General features: G+C 39.0%; 1 protein-coding gene across 2 annotated transcripts in view; it reads right to left on the bottom strand.

The window, feature by feature from the left end:
• The window catches only part of LOC139753823 (protein FAM76A-like), a 148130-nt gene that overhangs the window by 12132 nt on the left and 118451 nt on the right, over positions 1-17547 (bottom strand). For both annotated transcript variants that reach the window (XM_071670726.1, XM_071670727.1), the window contains 2 exons: positions 9859-9940; positions 6787-6933 (listed from right to left, as the gene is read on the bottom strand). In XM_071670726.1, the coding sequence (XP_071526827.1) occupies positions 6787-6933; positions 9859-9940 (229 nt within the window). The remainder of the gene's footprint in view (positions 1-6786; positions 6934-9858; positions 9941-17547) is intronic.

Raw genomic sequence — 17547 nt, 5'->3', positions numbered from 1 at the left:
GTGTGGTTTCAGAAGTGGTAGAGGATGTGTGGATCAGGTGTTTGCTTTGAAGAATGTATGTGAGAAATACTTAGAAAAGCAAATGGATTTGTATGTAGCATTTATGGATCTGGAGAAGGCATATGATAAGAGTTGATAGAGATGCTCTGTGGAAGGTATTAAGAATATATGGTGTGGGAGGCAAGTTGTTAGAAGCAGTGAAAAGTTTTTATCGAGGATGTAAGGCATGTGTACGTGTAGGAAGAGAGGAAAGTGATTGGTTCTCATTGAATGTAGGTTTGCAGCAGGGGTGTGTGATGTCTCCATGGTTGTTTAATTTGTTTATGGATGGGGTTGTTAGGGAGGTGAATGCAAGAGTTTTGGAAAGAGGGGCAAGTATGAAGTCTGTTGGGGATGAGAGAGCTTGGGAAGTGAGTCAGTTGTTGTTCGCTGATGATACAGCACTGGTGGCTGATTCATGTGAGAAACTGCAGAGGCTGGTGACTGAGTTTGGTAAAGTGTGTGAAAGAAGAAAGTTAAGAGTAAATGTGAATAAGAGCAAGGTTATTAGGTACAGTAGGGTTGAGGGTCAAGTCAATTGGGAGGTGAGTTTGAATGGAGAAAAACTGGAGGAAGTGAAGTGTTTTAGATATCTGGGAGTGGATCTGGCAGCGGATGGAACCATGGAAGCAGAAGTGGATCATAGGGTGGGGGAGGGGGCGAAAATTCTGAGAGCCTTGAAGAATGTGTGGAAGTCGAGAACATTATCTCGGAAAGCAAAAATGGGTATGTTTGAAGGAATAGTGGTTCCAACAATGTTGTATGGTTGCGAGGCGTGGGCTATGGATAGAGTTGTGTGCAGGAGGATGGATGTGCTGGAAATGAGATGTTTGAGGACAATGTGTGGTGTGAGGTGGTTTGATCGAGTAAGTAACGTAAGGGTAAGAGAGATGTGTGGAAATAAAAAGAGCGTGGTTGAGAGAGCAGAAGAGGGTGTTTTGAAATGGTTTGGGCACATGGAGAGAATGAGTGAGGAAAGATTGACCAAGAGGATATATGTGTCGGAGGTGGAGGGAACGAGGAGAAGAGGGAGACCAAATTGGAGGTGGAAAGATGGAGTGAGAAAGATTTTGTGTGGTCGGGGCCTGAACATGCAGGAGGGTGAAAGGAGGGCAAGGAATAGAGTGAACTGGAGCGATGTGGTATACCGGGGTTGACGTGCTGTCAGTGGATTGAATCGGGGCATGTGAAGCGTCTGGGGTAAACCATGGAAAGCTGTGTAGGTATGTATATTTGCGTGTGTGGACATATGTATATACATGTGTATGGGGGTGGGTTGGGCCATTTCTTTCGTCTGTTTCCTTGCGCTACCTCGCAAACGCGGGAGACAGCGAAAAAAAAAAAAAATAAATAAAATAAAATAATAATAATTATTCTTTTTACATATATATATTATCTATTTATCTATCTATTATCTCTGGGGATAGAGGAGAAAGAATACTTCCCACGTATTCCCTGCGTGTCGTAGAAGGCAACTAAAAGGGGAGGGAGTGGGTAGCTGGAAATCCTCTCTTTTTTTCTAATTTTCCAAAAGAAGGAACAGAGAAGGGGGCCATGTGACAATATCCCTCAAAGGCCCAGCCCTCTGTTCTTAACTTACCTCGCTAATGCGGGAAATGGCGAACAGTATGAAAAAAAAAATCTTATTTATCATACTTTGTTAATGTCTCCCATGTTAGCAAGGTACCGCAAGGAAACTGACAAAAGAATGGCCCAACCCACCCACATACATATGTATATACATAAACGCCCACACACGAACATATACATACCTATACATTTCAATGTATACATACATATACATACACAGACATATACATATATACACATGTACATATTCATACATGTTGCCTTCATCCACTCCCATCGCCATGTATAAATATGTTTTAATAAGTAAGAAAAGGATAAGACAGAAGCGTGGTAATAAGAAAAATATGGATAGCAGAGCTAAAGAGAGTGTGCTGAAATGGTTTGGAAATATGGAGAGAATGAGAAAGGAGAGTTTGACAAAGAGGATATATGTATCTGAGGTGAAGGGTAAAAGAAGAGAGGGGTTACTATACAGGAGATGGAAGGATGGAGTGAAATAGATTTTCAATGATTGGGACCTGTACATGCTGTAGGGTAAAAAGCAAGGAAAGGATACAGTGAACAGGAAAGATCAGGTATACATAGAGCAATGTGCTGTCAATGGATTGAACCAGGTCATATGAGGCAGCCAGTGGAAACCGTGAAAAGGTCTGTGTGGCCTGGTTGAAAAAAGTGGTCTGTAGTTTCGTTGCACCACACTACAGCAAGAAAATGGATGCGAGTGAATGCTATCTTCTTTGTACGTTCCTGGTACTACCTTCCTATCACAGAAAACAGCAAACAAGTATTAAAGAAAAATATAGGTACTGCTGAGCTCTGCCTTCTAGGTTACACCACATGAAAAGTCACTTGCACAGTTGTATCAATGAAAGTCTCACTCCAAACGTGTCTACATTTTCCTGCCATTAAAAGTAGTGCACCTTTGAGGAACATGAACATTTAGAAAGGTCCTGGATAATACCAGGCTCTTTTAAAGAATTTGGTCCTCAGGTAATCATAATTAAATAAAATATTTATTCATTTATTTATTTTGCTTTGTCGCTGTCTCCCGCGTTTGCGAAGTAGCGCAAGGAAACAGACGAAAGAAATGGCCCAACCCACCCCCATACACATGTATATACATACACGTAAACACACGCAAATATACATACCTATACATCTCAATGTACACATATATATACACACACAGACACATACATATACACCCATGCACACAATTCACACTGTCTGCCTTTATTCATTCCCATCGCCACCTCGCCGCACATGGAATACCATCCCCCTTCCCCCTCATGTGTGCGAGGTAGCGCTAGGAAAAGACAACAAAGGCCCAATTCATTCACACTCAGTCTCTAGCTGTCATGCAATAATGCCCGAAACCACAGCTCCCTTTCCACATCCAGGCCCCACACAACTTTCCATGGTTTACCCCAGACGCTTCACATGCCCTGATTCAATCCACTGACAGCACGTCAACCCCGGTATACCACATCGATCCAATTCACTATTCCTTGCCCGCCTTTCACCCTCCTGCATGTTCAGGCCCCGATCACTCAAACTCTTTTTCACTCCATCTTTCCACCTCCAATTTGGTCTCCCACTTCTCCTCGTTCCCTCCACCTCCGACACATATATCCTCGTGGTTAATCTTTCCTCACTCATTCTCTCCATGTGCCCAAACCATTTCAAAACACCCTCTTCTGCTCTCTCAACCACACTCTTTTTATTTCCACACATCTCTCTTACCCTTACATTACTTACTCGATCAAACCACCTCACACCACACATTGTCCTCAAACATCTCATTTCCAGCACATCCACCCTCCTGCGCACAACTCTATCCATAGCCCACGCCTCGCAGCCATACAACATTGTTGGAACCACTTTTCCTTCAAACATACCCATTTTTGCTTTCCGAGATAATGTTCTCGACTTCCACACATTCTTCAAGGCTCCCAGGATTTTTGCCCCCTCCCCCACCCTATGATTTACTTCCGCTTCCATGGTTCCATCCACTACCAGATCCACTCCCAGATATCTAAACACTTTACTTCCTCCAGTTTTTCTCCATTCAAACTTACCTCCCAATTGACTTGACCCTCAGCCCTACTGTACCTAATAACCTCGCTCTTATTCACATTTACTCTTAACTTTCTTCTTTCACACACTTTACCAAACTCAGTCACCAGCTTCTGCAGTTTCTCACATGAATCAGCCACCAGCGCTGTATCATCAGCGAACAACAACTGACTCACTTCCCAAGCTCTCTCATCCACAACAGACTTCATACTTGCCCCTCTTTCCAAAACTCTTGCATTCACCTCCCTAACAACCCCATCCATAAACAAATTAAACAACCATGGAGACATCACACACCCCTGCCGCAAACCTACATTCACTGAGAACCAATCGCTTTCCTCTCTTCCTACACGTACACATGCCTTACATCCTCGATAAAAACTTTTCACTGCTTCTAACAACTTGCCTCCCACACCATATGTTCTTAATACCTTCCAAAGAGCATCTCTATCCACTCTATCATATGCCTTCTCCAGATCCATAAATGCTACATACAAATCCATTTGCTTTTCTAAGTATTTCTCACATATTTATTTATTTATTTACTTATTTTCTTCCCTAGAAACTCCTTCTAAACTTATGAGACTCCTGCAACACTAAGAATCTTAGGATAGCCACATCCACTCCTAGGAACAACAGGTCTTAAAGTGTTGTGATGTCATATGCACATCTATGTGCAGAGAGTGCAGGGCAACTGAGTACTAATAAGTGCTCAGTATCTTCTTTATAGTAGCTGCATTATGGGCATGAAAGGTCTTGGGATACATTGAAACGTGTAGTTTTGTGATGGGTGATATCTGATAAGAGTAAGCAGGAGAAAAGAATAAGTTTCTCTAGAAAGTACAGTTTCTGATGGCTGTATGTCTGATGGGTTGGAAATTAAGACTGAATTTGGAGGTCAACTGTTTAGTGCTTGTCAGGTTAGTCAGTGTGTATGTGTTTTGTCAGTGTAAGGTAGAAGCAGTTGGTAGGAACAATTGGCAGGAACATTAGGCAGTAGTCAGTAAGGAACATTAGAAAAGAACCTCTGCCCTCAGTCAGTGGCCTGTTATGGGTGAGGCACTTAAAGATATGACACAGGACTAGCGTTCACTAGTTATGTAAACTCTATTGCCAGGCTACCCCTTTGAGGGAGTTCCAGATGAGAACAGGCACCAGAGACATAGACAGATTGAGAGATATATGTTTGTAGGGGGTGGGGGGATCTGTGAGTAGAGGTTAATGAATTGAGAGGCATGGGTGAGCTTTTTATTTCTACTTGGGTGTGGTTAGTTACTAACCACAAATATACAGGGAGGGGCCCAGTGCCATTACACAAAACTGAGAGCCGAGCATGACGAGGTGAGTCTGTTGAGTGTTTGTGGTTGCTAAGCAGCCAGTGTGATTGTTCTGAATGCACTGTTACATGTGGTTTGCAGCTTTGTTATATTTGCTTTTGAGAGGATGCGAAAAGTTAGTCTGGTTGCATATCTTTATAGCACATAAACTACAGAATACAAGAATTTTAGTGGCAAAGAGCCCGTATCAACCCTACATCTGTCTTTGACTGTCCAAGGTTAGTCCTGAAACAAGGTGACCACTATCTAGCAGAAAGGACTGAGATGGGCAGGGAAAGCCATTATTCCCCACCAGGAAAACAGAGGATGAGAAGATTGTAACCCTGATAATTCTAAAGAATATTCTTAATGCTTGCTGAACAAGCCACAGAGAAAAACATTAAAAAAAAATATAAAAGTGCACTATCAAATGCAACATGGTCTCTTGTAAGACTTATTACAACCCACCCACATATACAAACAAAACAATGATCTCTTACAATAAAAGACACAAAAATACTGAAATGGCCAGAGTAGAGGGATTTGCAGATAGTGCAAGGAAAACGGAAACTGTAACAATTTTTTTTTTTTTTTTTCTTTTTATACTTTGTCGCTGTCTCCCGCGTTTGCGAGGTAGCGCAAGGAAACAGACTAAAGAAATGGCCCAACCCCCCCCCCATACACATGTATATACATACGTCCACACACGCAAATATACATACCTACACAGCTTTCCATGGTTTACCCCAGACGCTTCACATGCCTTGATTCAATCCACTGACAGCACGTCAGCCCCGGTATACCACATCGCTCCAATTCACTCTATTCCTTGCCCTCCTTTCACCCTCCTGCATGTTCAGGCCCCGATCACACAAAATCTTTTTCACTCCATCTTTCCACCTCCAATTTGGTCTCCCTCTTCTCCTTGTTCCCTCCACCTCCGACACATATATCCTCTTGGTCAATCTTTCCTCACTCATCCTCTCCATGTGCCCAAACCACTTCAAAACACCCTCTTCTGCTCTCTCAACCACGCTCTTTTTATTTCCACACATCTCTCTTACCCTTACGTTACTCACTCGATCAAACTACCTTAAAGTGAATTCTTTGAGAAAAATCTAAGAAATAATTCAGCCTTGTGCAGGGGTAAAACATAATCTTACTTTTGAGATTATAAAAAACATACAAAAACAGAGTTTGTACACCACATCAGAAACTGATGAATATGACTATGTATGATATGGCTGCTATGGCAGTATTGTAAGGATTTCACCAGCCATTTGTAGTTCATCTTTACAGCTTTTGTTATTATGCTGCCTACCACAAGGGTCAATTTGATCCAATATGTCTGGATATCTTGTTCTGTCACATCTTCAAGATAACCAAAGGCCGAGCTGACCTTGGGGTGCAAGGCTTTTGTAGATGCATGCTAGTTTTACCAACAGAAAATGAGCAAATTCACATCTGAACTATGCAAGGAACAAAGCACCAGTGATTTGTTGCCACACTCTATCAGCCTTTCATAACAACCAATTATATAATGTACCTACCTGTGAAAGAATTAAATGTGTTGGAATACTTGCAGGGGATGATTTTAAATGCACTGCAAAACAGTGGGGGAAGCAACTGTACATGATGGTCTGCCAGCACAGAGAAGTATGCAGATACCATATCATTCAGAGAGGGTTCTGCATGTTTACCAGAGAAGGAAGTTTAAAAAAGAAAAGAAAAAAAAAAATCTTTCACCATTTATCAAAACTCTTACCTGTTTCTCCTTTGCTAATAACTGAGCATCTTTTCCAGCAAGCTGCTTTTCATGGTGAGCTATCTGTTCACGTAGCTGTGTTATTAAGACCAGCTGATCTGCAGTCCCTGGGTCACTATCACGGACTGGCCCAGAGTTTCTTGATACCTATAGAAATGAAAAAATACATCCTTATAATAATTTGCTATAAATTATGATAAAGTTGATAGAGATGCTTTGTGGAAGGTATTAAGAATATATGGTGTGGGAGGCAAGTTGTTAGAAGCAGCGAAGTTTTTATCGAGGATGTAAGGCATGTGTACGTGTAGGAAGAGAGGAAAGTGATTGGTTCTCAGTGAATGTAGGTTTGCCTATCATATGCCTTCTCCAGATCCATAAATGCTACATACAAATCCATTTGCTTTTCTAAGTATTTCTAACATACATTCTTCAAAGCAAATACCTAATCCACACATCCTCTACCACTTCTGAAACCACACTGCTCTTCCCCAATCTGATGCTCTGTACATGCCTTCACCCTCTCAGTCAATACCCTTCCATATAATTTCCCAGGAATACTCAACAAACTTATACCTCTGTAATTTGAGCACTCACCTTTGTCCCCTTTGCCTTTGTACAATGGCACTAGGCAAGCATTCTGCCAATCCTCAGGCACCTCACCAAGAATCATACATACATTAAATGACCTTACCAACCAGTCAACAATACAGTCACCCCCTTTTTTAATAAATTCCACTGCAATACCATCCAAACCCACTGCCTTGCCGGCTTTCATCTTCCGCAAAGCTTTTACTACCTGTGTATATGGGCATTTATGCATGTATATGTGTATATGAGCAGATGGGCCATTCTTCATCTGTTTCTTGCCACTACCTCGCTGATGTGGGAAAGAGCGATTATGTATAATAAATAAATAAATAAAAATATATTATATATATATATATATATATATATATATATATATATATATATATATATATATCATATATATATAGAGATGCTCTGTGGAAGGTATTAAGAATATATGGTGTGGGAGGAAAGTTGTTAGAAGCAGTGAAAAGTTTTTATCGAGGATGTAAGGCATGTGTACGTGTAGGAAGAGAGGAAAGTGATTGGTTCTCAGTGAATGTAGGTTTGTGGCAGGGGTGTGTGATGTCTCCATGGTTGTTTAATTTGTTTATGGATGGGGGTTGTTAGGGAGGTAAATGCAAGAGTTTTGGAAAGAGGGGCAAGTATGAAGTCTGTTGGGGATGAGAGAGCTTGGGAAGTGAGTCAGTTGTTGTTCGCTGATGATACAGCGCTGGTGGCTGATTCATGTGAGAAACTGCAGAAGCTGGTGACTGAGTTTGGTGAAGTGTGTGGAAGACGAAAGTTAAGAGTAAATGTGAATAAGAGCAAGGTTATTAGGTACAGTAGGGTTGAGGGTCAAGTCAATTGGGAGGTGAGTTTGAATGGAGAAAAACTGGAGGAAGTGAAGTGTTTTAGATATCTGGGAGTGGATCTGGCAGCGGATGGAACCATGGAAGCGGAAGTGGATCATAGGGTGGGGGAGGGGGCGAAAATTCTGGGGGCCTTGAAGAATGTGTGGAAGTCGAGAACATTATCTCGGAAAGCAAAAATGGGTATGTTTGAAAGAATAGTGGTTCCAACAATGTTGTATGGTTGCGAGGCGTGGGCTATGGATAGAGTTGTACGCAGGAGGATGGATGTGCTGGAAATGAGATGTTTGAGGACAATGTGTGGTGTGAGGTGGTTTGATCAAGTGAGTAATGTAAGGGTAAGAGAGATGTGTGGAAATAAAAAGAGCGTGGTTGAGAGAGCAGAAGAGGGTGTTTTGAAGTGGTTTGGGCACATGGAGAGGATGAGTGAGGAAAGATTGACCAAGAGGATATATGTGTCGGAGGTGGAGGGAGCAAGGAGAAGAGGGAGACCAAATTGGAGGTGGAAAGATGGAGTGAAAAAGATTTTGTGTGATCGGGGCCTGAACATGCAGGAGGGTGAAAGGAGGGCAAGGAATAGAGTGAATTGGAGCGATGTGGTATACCGGGGTTGACGTGCTGTCAGTGGATTGAATCAAGGCATGTGAAGCGTCTGGGGTAAACCATGGAAAGCTGTGTAGGTATGTATATTTGCGTGTGTGGACGTATGTATATACATGCGTATGGGGGGGGGTTGGGCCATTTCTTTCGTCTGTTTCCTTGCGCTACCTCGCAAACGCGGGAGACAGCGACAAAGTATAAAAAAAAAAAAAAAAAAAAAAAAAATATTATATATATTTTGCTTTGTCGCTGTCTCAAGCTTTCACCAGATCCATAAAAGCTGAATGCAGCTTCTTGCCTTTTGCTAGATACTTTTCCACAATCCATGTAAAGTTATGTCTCTTTACATAACATGTAAACAAATAAAATAGGTATATATAAAAATACCAACAATATGCAAAAGCATAAAATACATATGTGTCAAGCACATAAATAATAAACTGTCTGATGTGATTAGGTGTTTAAAGAATGTACGCCAGCCTGAACAAAATCATAATCTTACATTTACATGCATCATGAGCATCCACTCCAAGATCATAGGTCCCTCCCCCTTCCATTCAACACCCTCCTAGAAATCAAGGAACATCAACACAGTGGAAAGTACAATAATTTTTTGGGATATTTTCTTTAATAAAGTATGATAGAGACATTTTTAAGGAAAAAAGAAATTTCAGATTCCTCCACACAGAAGATGAAATATCACTGTAAATGGGTAAACATAACCAAGACTCAGGATACCAATTGTATCATAAATTTCTTTCAAAACAATTGTCTTTAACTAAGAGAATTTGTTTCCTTTACCTAACACATTAACATGAAATATTCTGAAGCAGTATATGATTTAGACTTGCTAGTACTTTCGAAGGGGTAGCGGCCTGCTTGTTACAACCTAATCACGCACATTAAATATACTGTCTATAATAAGCTTCCCTAACATCTATGCGAGATCACATTGTCTTCTTTTAGTGACTTTATGCAAATCAACTTAAAAGCCAAAGTTATTTAATGTACAGTATGATAAAGAGCATGATACCTTTGCAGGGGGCTCCTCTTGTGGCATCTTGGTAACATCAGGTCGATTGGGTCTTTTGTTGTGGCCACTCAATTTATGGCGGCTGCAGAAGGGAAGAGAGATTATGATTACCATTTATAAATCAACTTTTACATTCATTTCCTTAAATACTTTATTTTATCAATGACACTTGGTAAACTTCTCTACTTTTTCACTTTTTCCTAAACTCTTCATTCTACCAAAGACAGCTCACAAACTTCCAAAAGAATGGATTTGCTAGTGTAATGTCTGAGAGAAGAAATACAGTATCATATTAATGAACTTAATTTTGCTAAATGGAATAATAATACAACAAAGTATTTCAAACTTCCCCCTGTGCTTTATTAAACAACTTACAGGTGGCAAACACCCATAAAAATGAATGTAAAGGATATAACAATGCACAGATAAGGAGGAAGAGCATCATTTTAAGGTGCCCCATTTGGTAAATGGAACAGAAATTATGCAAATCATGTAAAACTTCCTTGCTGTGGACCTCTGTTAAAAAACATTAATCCATTGCCTGTACATGAAAGTGAATATACACTATATTGGTAAAAGATATAAACCTATGTCAAATAATCTTAATTTTTGCCACAAAAATAAATTTGCCGAAATGCAGAGCAGTACTCATCTGTAAAAAATGACAAGGATTCATGACAAAAATATTGTGTAGTCACTTGACCACTGTAAGGAAAAATCACACAAACCTAAAGTAGAATATAAATTCATGAGTGTGTATATGAAATGACAAGACTATAAAAACACAAACGCTAATTCAACCCAAATAAATGTAATCTGGTTGGGACATGGTGAGAAAGAACCTCATTATGAATATCATTAACACTGAAATAATAACCAAGAGTCTGTGTGTGAGATGGATTCAGGTTGATATTGTCCCTAACCTGTTGCCAGTCACTCCCATCAATAATAGTAACCTGTCAGCTCACAAAAATGACTGAACTGCATTCAGTAACATGGATTAGGAATTAATCAGCAATGCTCACATCCTACATATTTAATTTTTGAAAACAATTGAAAGGAGGTAACAAAGACGGTACCAAAATTAAGAATGATGAGTTAGAGGTAATGGTTTGAGGCTTTAAGTTTGTCCACCATGGAAGAGAGAAGAGTAAGGGAACCTAATCATAACCTTTACGTTTTTACACCACTTAATGACATAGATAACAAATGGTACTTTGAAATAGTTATAGGTTTCTGATTGTGAACAGCATACAGTTTAAAAAGTTGTATGACAGCAGAGAAAGGTTAGGAGATGGGGCCCCATAAGTGTAGAACTCCCTCCATGTTCAGTACAAGCAAGTTATCAAAATAGGAAATTACACACACACACACACACACACACACACACACACACACACATACACACACACACACACACACACACACACACACACACGCACACACACATACACACACACACATTGGATGAATGAAATCAGACATGAGACTGTGAATGTGAACAGCAAACAGTTATAAGATTGTAAATGTGAATAGCAAAATAGAAGTTTAAAAAGTTATGATTGCAAAAAAAGTTTAGGAGACAGGGCCCCAAGAGTGTAAAACTCCCTCCCTATACAGTACAAATAAGTAAATACATTCAGTGAATTACACAAAGTACACATAGACTCCAAAGTTAATCTGATACATGATGGGTGAAATTTAACCCAAGCAAATGAAAAGTTATGAGGATGGGACAAAGAGAAAGAAGGCCTCAATATGATTACTACCTAATATGAAAATAATAAAGGAGACAAAATGTCTTCTAGCAAATATAAGATTATCTTCCAAGTACAGAGATAAGCAAATATTTTGCAAGCTATTCATATCCACCATAAGGCCAAAATCGGAATATATTTCTAAATATTTGTTACTGTACCAAAAGAAGCACTTGGGGCTAACACAGAAAGTCCAGAGGAAGGCAACAAAAATGGTACCAGAATAAAAAGAACTTTATTAAAGGGAAAGGCTAAAGGCATTAAAGTTACCTACTTTGGAAAAACAAGAAAAGTAAGGGGTGACAAGCATAATGAATAGTTTTTGAGAAATGTAAGAATAGAACAGAGAACACTGCATGAAATTAAGCAAGAGACTTGTTAAAAAGAGGTAAAGGAGTATTTTATAGTATCAAAGGGGTACATGAATGTAACAGAATGACTGAGGACATGGTTATGCATAAAGCATACTCAAACTTAAGCAGCTGTTTGACAGCAGAGAATGTTCAAGAAATGTTGGGGTCTCACAAATATAAAACTCCCTCCCCATTCAGTACAATCAGGTAATTACACACACACACACACACACACAATACCAGCAGCACCCAATTCTAGGAAATGAAAAAGAAAATTCACACCTCCCACACAACCCCAGCCACCAAACTGCTGTCAATGGGCTTATCCAGAATATATGAAGTAGTCAACACAAACTGTGGAATAGTTTGTGGGGCTTGGCTGTGAACAGTATGCTTTGGCTTCAGTGCATTATACTAGATATCCAGAGAGTGGATTTGAATAAATGAGGCCACTCTTTGTTCTTGACAATACCTAATTACAGGAGAAACAGTGAAAAAGTAGGATCTTCCTTTTTCTTGTATAATAGTTTCCCCTTTCCTACAATTGTGAGGTAATGCCAGCAATGCAATGAAACCAGAACCCAGGCACCCTTTAGAGATTTTCTCTGAAAGTTTCATATGCCCTAGTTCACACTACTGACAGCATGTCATGCCTTGTATGTCCATACCACTCTATTCCAAGCATGCCTTACACCCTACTGCATGTTCAGGCTCAATAGTGGTCAAGAGTTAAACTGTGGGATGGTCTCTGTGAACCATCCCAAACAAGAAAGAAAATTCTTGCAGAGTATACTGTATGTAAAATACAAAAAAAAAATATCAAAATTTTCTATGTGGGATGTGGGATGGCAGTGAGCAGATGGGGGAGCATGGTCAACCTTATGTAAAGCACTGTATACAATAACGGGTTTTAATCCTGACATACCGCAATCTATACATCTAATCACTAAACAATTCATGATTTCTCTTCAAGGCATGATTTCACAAAAAACATACATACTATTCACATATGCTTCAATCAATTTACATTTTTTACCTGAATAAATATTTTCAAATGTTACATGTTACTTGCTGGGGTAATTGGCATTGCCAAGGAAAATCTGACTTACATAAAATGATTTATAACAACTTGGAGCATGGCCTTTTTTGACCTTTAACCCCAACACAACAGAGACCTAAAAATTTAGGGGGTCCTCAGCTCAGTTTATAAAGTTTATCAAGAAGATGAAACAAAATATTTTAAGTCTTCTCAATGAAGAGAAAATATAAAGAAAGCTAAAAATAAAAGAAAATCAAGCAAACTTACCTTATTTGGTGCAGGGCAGACAGTTAACCCTTTGATGGGCAAGACCTCGAGCTTTCAGCATTTAAAACAATTAGAATCAAGCACCACTTGTCAGATGCCTGCCCCCTAAAAGGTTAAAGCTTGTCCAAAAGCCAGAGGTACTTTGGTAGCTAGAATGCAGCTGATGTAACAGATTCTGTCATCATCTCAAATGTCTGACCATGAACATGCTTAGGCATGTAACTCACGCATACATTTGTTTTCAATCTATATCAGTTAAACACTTTACACTCTTGGAGACTTTTTGTAACATCATATGCAGTGAATTAAAAACATTGATTATATCAAATGTTTCATTATGTACAACAGGGAAATTTATATTTGATAACTAATTCACATCATTTTCAGATATATCAAATTCATTATGCTGTATATAAATGATTTCTATATATATGTAAACTATTTACAATCTTATATTTAGTACTGTCATTCACTGCAAAATGACCTGAGTCCCTTACTTATATGCCTATCCTCACTTACCTGTAGTTCACCTTAAGTAGTCTCTAACCCTACAGCCTTGGGAGGGACCAAGATGCTAGACTGGATCATTGCTCAGTCAACCTGATGGAAGCCACAATCAAGGGGTTGAAGAATCTTCAGCCCTGGATGTTTGAGTTTTCCTTTTTTTGTGCATAATGCCCCTTTGGATTTTTGAGGTAGCATTTTACAGTCATCCATGCCTGTCATACCAGTAGAAGGTTATTTCCAAGAGAAAGTTTGGGACAATGCCTTGTAGGATTTTTCAGGTAGAAATGAAGATATACCCTTCTCCTCTGAGCTCTTGGGAGTACAGCCTCAGTGATCTAAGCTATTCTCTGTTACTTAATTCCTTTACCATGTTAATGTGGGCTATGAAAGATCTCTGAACACTTTCTACTTCTGCACTTTTGCCTAAATTGTAGGGTAATGTTAGAATAGCAACAATCTATTTCTGATTGAATTAATGCCTTGAAAAATATCACCATGTTTTTTCTTCCTTTGTCTTGGAAATCTGCACGATCCATCTCACCATCATTCTGAAGGAGGCATTTGCTGTTTTGTTGAGCTTGCTAGATGTTAGGTCTGAGGTCTTTCAATTCATTCAACTGGTTTATGACTGCATGAACATCCAGTATTCTGTATGGTTTTTGCTTTTTCAGTTTCCCTTTGCTAGAGAAATTGAAATCCATCACTGTAAAGCAGACTGTTCTTGGTGGCCAGGTGGAAGAGCTTTGTTATCTTTTTGTAATCTTTCAGCTTCCTTCACTGAAGTGATTTTAAAACATATTTTTTGTCCTCTAAAAAGGATGACATATGACTATGATACATGTTCACATTAATGTCAGATATACAAATAAGAAACAGGAAGAATACAAGTACACTTTCTTAGAATACTGAGCTTCTTACTTTGGAAACACTGAAAATGACCAGCTTAATTATAGTTAAAAAGTCGTATATCCATTTCTCAGTTTTTCCAATTATTCCCATCTTTTGTTTATTGTGTCATGATATCATAGCCACATTTATGGAATACTTTTGTAAAGTCTGAGTAAATAAATGCATAATGTCCTGGGTTATGTTGATTGTTGACTTCCATAATATTCTTTTTAACTCTTCCGACTTTCTTGAAGATTTAAATAATGTGTGATAACAGCACTACCAGTTTAGTTTTTCAAGTTTATTTTGCTCCTACCTTTGCAGTGTGGGGTGATGTGAGTCAGTTTCAAACTCTCTTGAATGATGTTAAAATCTTGTCATTTTCTCCACAGAACATCTAGTATCACTGCATGAAATGTTTTGCATTTTTTATGATGGTTAAGTTCCCAGAGTCCAACCCTGAGGCAGAGTGCATAGGTATGCTCTAAACAGCCTTCTTGAAATCCTTTGTTAATGTGGTGAAATCACATATGGGTAAAATAGAAGAATTACTATCTACTGAAATCTCTGTTGGGTCCTTTATCTTAAATCTTCAGGCTCAATGAATACAAATTCATACTGATTTTTAGGATCTCTCATCTCCTGGGATAGTACTCTCTTCTATTCTTCAGTAACAAATAGTCTATAGTCTTTTATTCACATTTTGCATATGAGTAAAAGTATTTGGGGTTATTTTTCTATTTCAATAAGGCTCTTTTCACTTTTCCTTTTCCTATGCTTCAAATGACATTTGGAATTTGTGGTACAGGTACACCATCTATTTTCCAGCAGCTGATGGTTTGGCAGCTCCTTTACCCCTGACAAAATTATGTGAGGGGACATGAAATCACTGCAGCCACCAGACTAGTTTACAGGGCAGCCACAGATGGCGTGTGTGTAGGGCTCGCTTATTTACACTCTTCACACTGCACTTTTTGGTGGTGATACCACAATTCTGTGAGATTCTTAGCTTATTTTGCTTAAATTCAATCCCAATCCTAGCTATGGCTTCTAAGACAATGAAAGTGTCAGTCGTAGTGTCAAATGTAAACACCAGTCCATATCGATCCAAGATAAAGTTGAACTGTTGATTTCAAACAAGGTGTTTCAGTGCATAAGCTGTATGACATCTACAGTATTGGTTCAACTGCTTATGATATAAAGAAGCAAAGGGAGAAAATACTGAAATTCTATGCAAACAGCAATTCCAAGAAGCAAATGACCATTAGAAAAACTATGAAAGATGGTAAGAGTACTGAGCATGATCAAGTGATGATGGAATGGTTTCGACAACGTCAGAGTGGACTGGTCAGGTAGCATGATAATGGACCAGGATAAGTTGTTCCATAAAAACTTAAATTACAACATGAGCATGACTATAGTGAAGGAAGGCTTCAAAGATTCAAGATGGGTCATGGAGTTTCCATGAATAAAGTGTACAGAGAAAAGCGGTCTGCAAACCACGAAGGAGCTGCCGAGTATGTGGACGAATTTGCAAAACTCGTAGCTGACAAGCACCTCAGTCCTGAGCAAGGGTATAATGCAGATGAAACTGCATTATTCTGGCAATGCACACCTATGAAAACACTAACAATAGAAGATGAAGAAGGCCCCACAGGATTCAAACAATCTGAGGACAGACTTACCATCTTAGGGTATTCAAACATTCAATATTTATTTAATCTAAATTTCTAGCAGTCCATGGTATCCTTTAGACACATGAAAGACATATAATTAGTGGGTCAGAGGTGTGTTGATGAATTATTGTTACGTGACCACGGTTGGTCCAGCAAAATGGTTAATCCGGTAAGGCTTTGGAACCAAGAGGGCCAGAAAATCAGTGGCATACCTTAGCTCTCTTTTTCACTGGTATAATGTGTCTGTTACATGTTTGGAGTACCCAAGCAATATATCTCAAACAAACTCCTCTATTTTGGTAGTCAAGAAGTTTTCCATAGTGTCAATTTACTAATGGTATACATCCTCCCATCCTACAAGTTTACTATCAAGACTGACCCTGCTTAATACACCTCTACAGATATGTGTGTTTTGCTATATCAGTTTAGCATCCAGACTTATCTTTCTTTCAGTCAGGTTTGTGAGAAAAATAGGAGTTTGACATGGTGGTATCACATATCAGATAAACATTAATGTAAGTTATAAGACTTTCAAAAAAGCAATCTTTGGTGACCTCAAAATTGCCCTCAAGGCCTAAGACCAATGTGCAGTGGTTTAAAACCCTCTCTATATTCTGAAATATCTACATCCAAAATTTAGGTCTGTATATATTGTTGTACTTTGCTTGTGAAAAAGTAACTACCAAATACAAGCACATTTAAAGGCCAAAATGCAATAGCGGAAAACTGCCTTATTTCTACAATTCAGCAAAAGTGCAAGAAACATCTAAAGGCCAACACAAGATTCCCTGAAACCTTGTCTAGTCTGTAAGTATCTACAACCAAAATTTGGGGCCTCTAGGTGCTACAGTTCAGCCATGAAAGAGTAACATAAAAATGCAAAAACGCTTCTTGGCCAATGTGTGAGAGTGAAAGTCTAAAATGCCCATATCCAAAATTTATGTCCTCTTGCAGCTATGGTTCATCCGTGAATGAATAACAAACATATGTATGAACATTGCAAGGTGAACGAGCAGCCTTGCCCAAATGTACTCACAAAAAATTTTTGGGCCTCTATGAGCTATGGTTCCACCATTATAGTTAAAAACAAAAAAAATCAGACTTCAAGAACAATGTGCAATGTCTTAAAACCTTGTACATGTTATGAAGTATCTAATAAATGGAGACATGTAGGAGCTACAGTCAGGTTGTGAAAGGATAAC

This window comes from Panulirus ornatus, chromosome 15 (genome assembly GCF_036320965.1).
Source record: "Panulirus ornatus isolate Po-2019 chromosome 15, ASM3632096v1, whole genome shotgun sequence".
Classification (NCBI taxonomy): Eukaryota; Metazoa; Arthropoda; class Malacostraca; order Decapoda; family Palinuridae; genus Panulirus; species Panulirus ornatus.
This window is presented reverse-complemented; position numbering and strand designations above follow the sequence as displayed.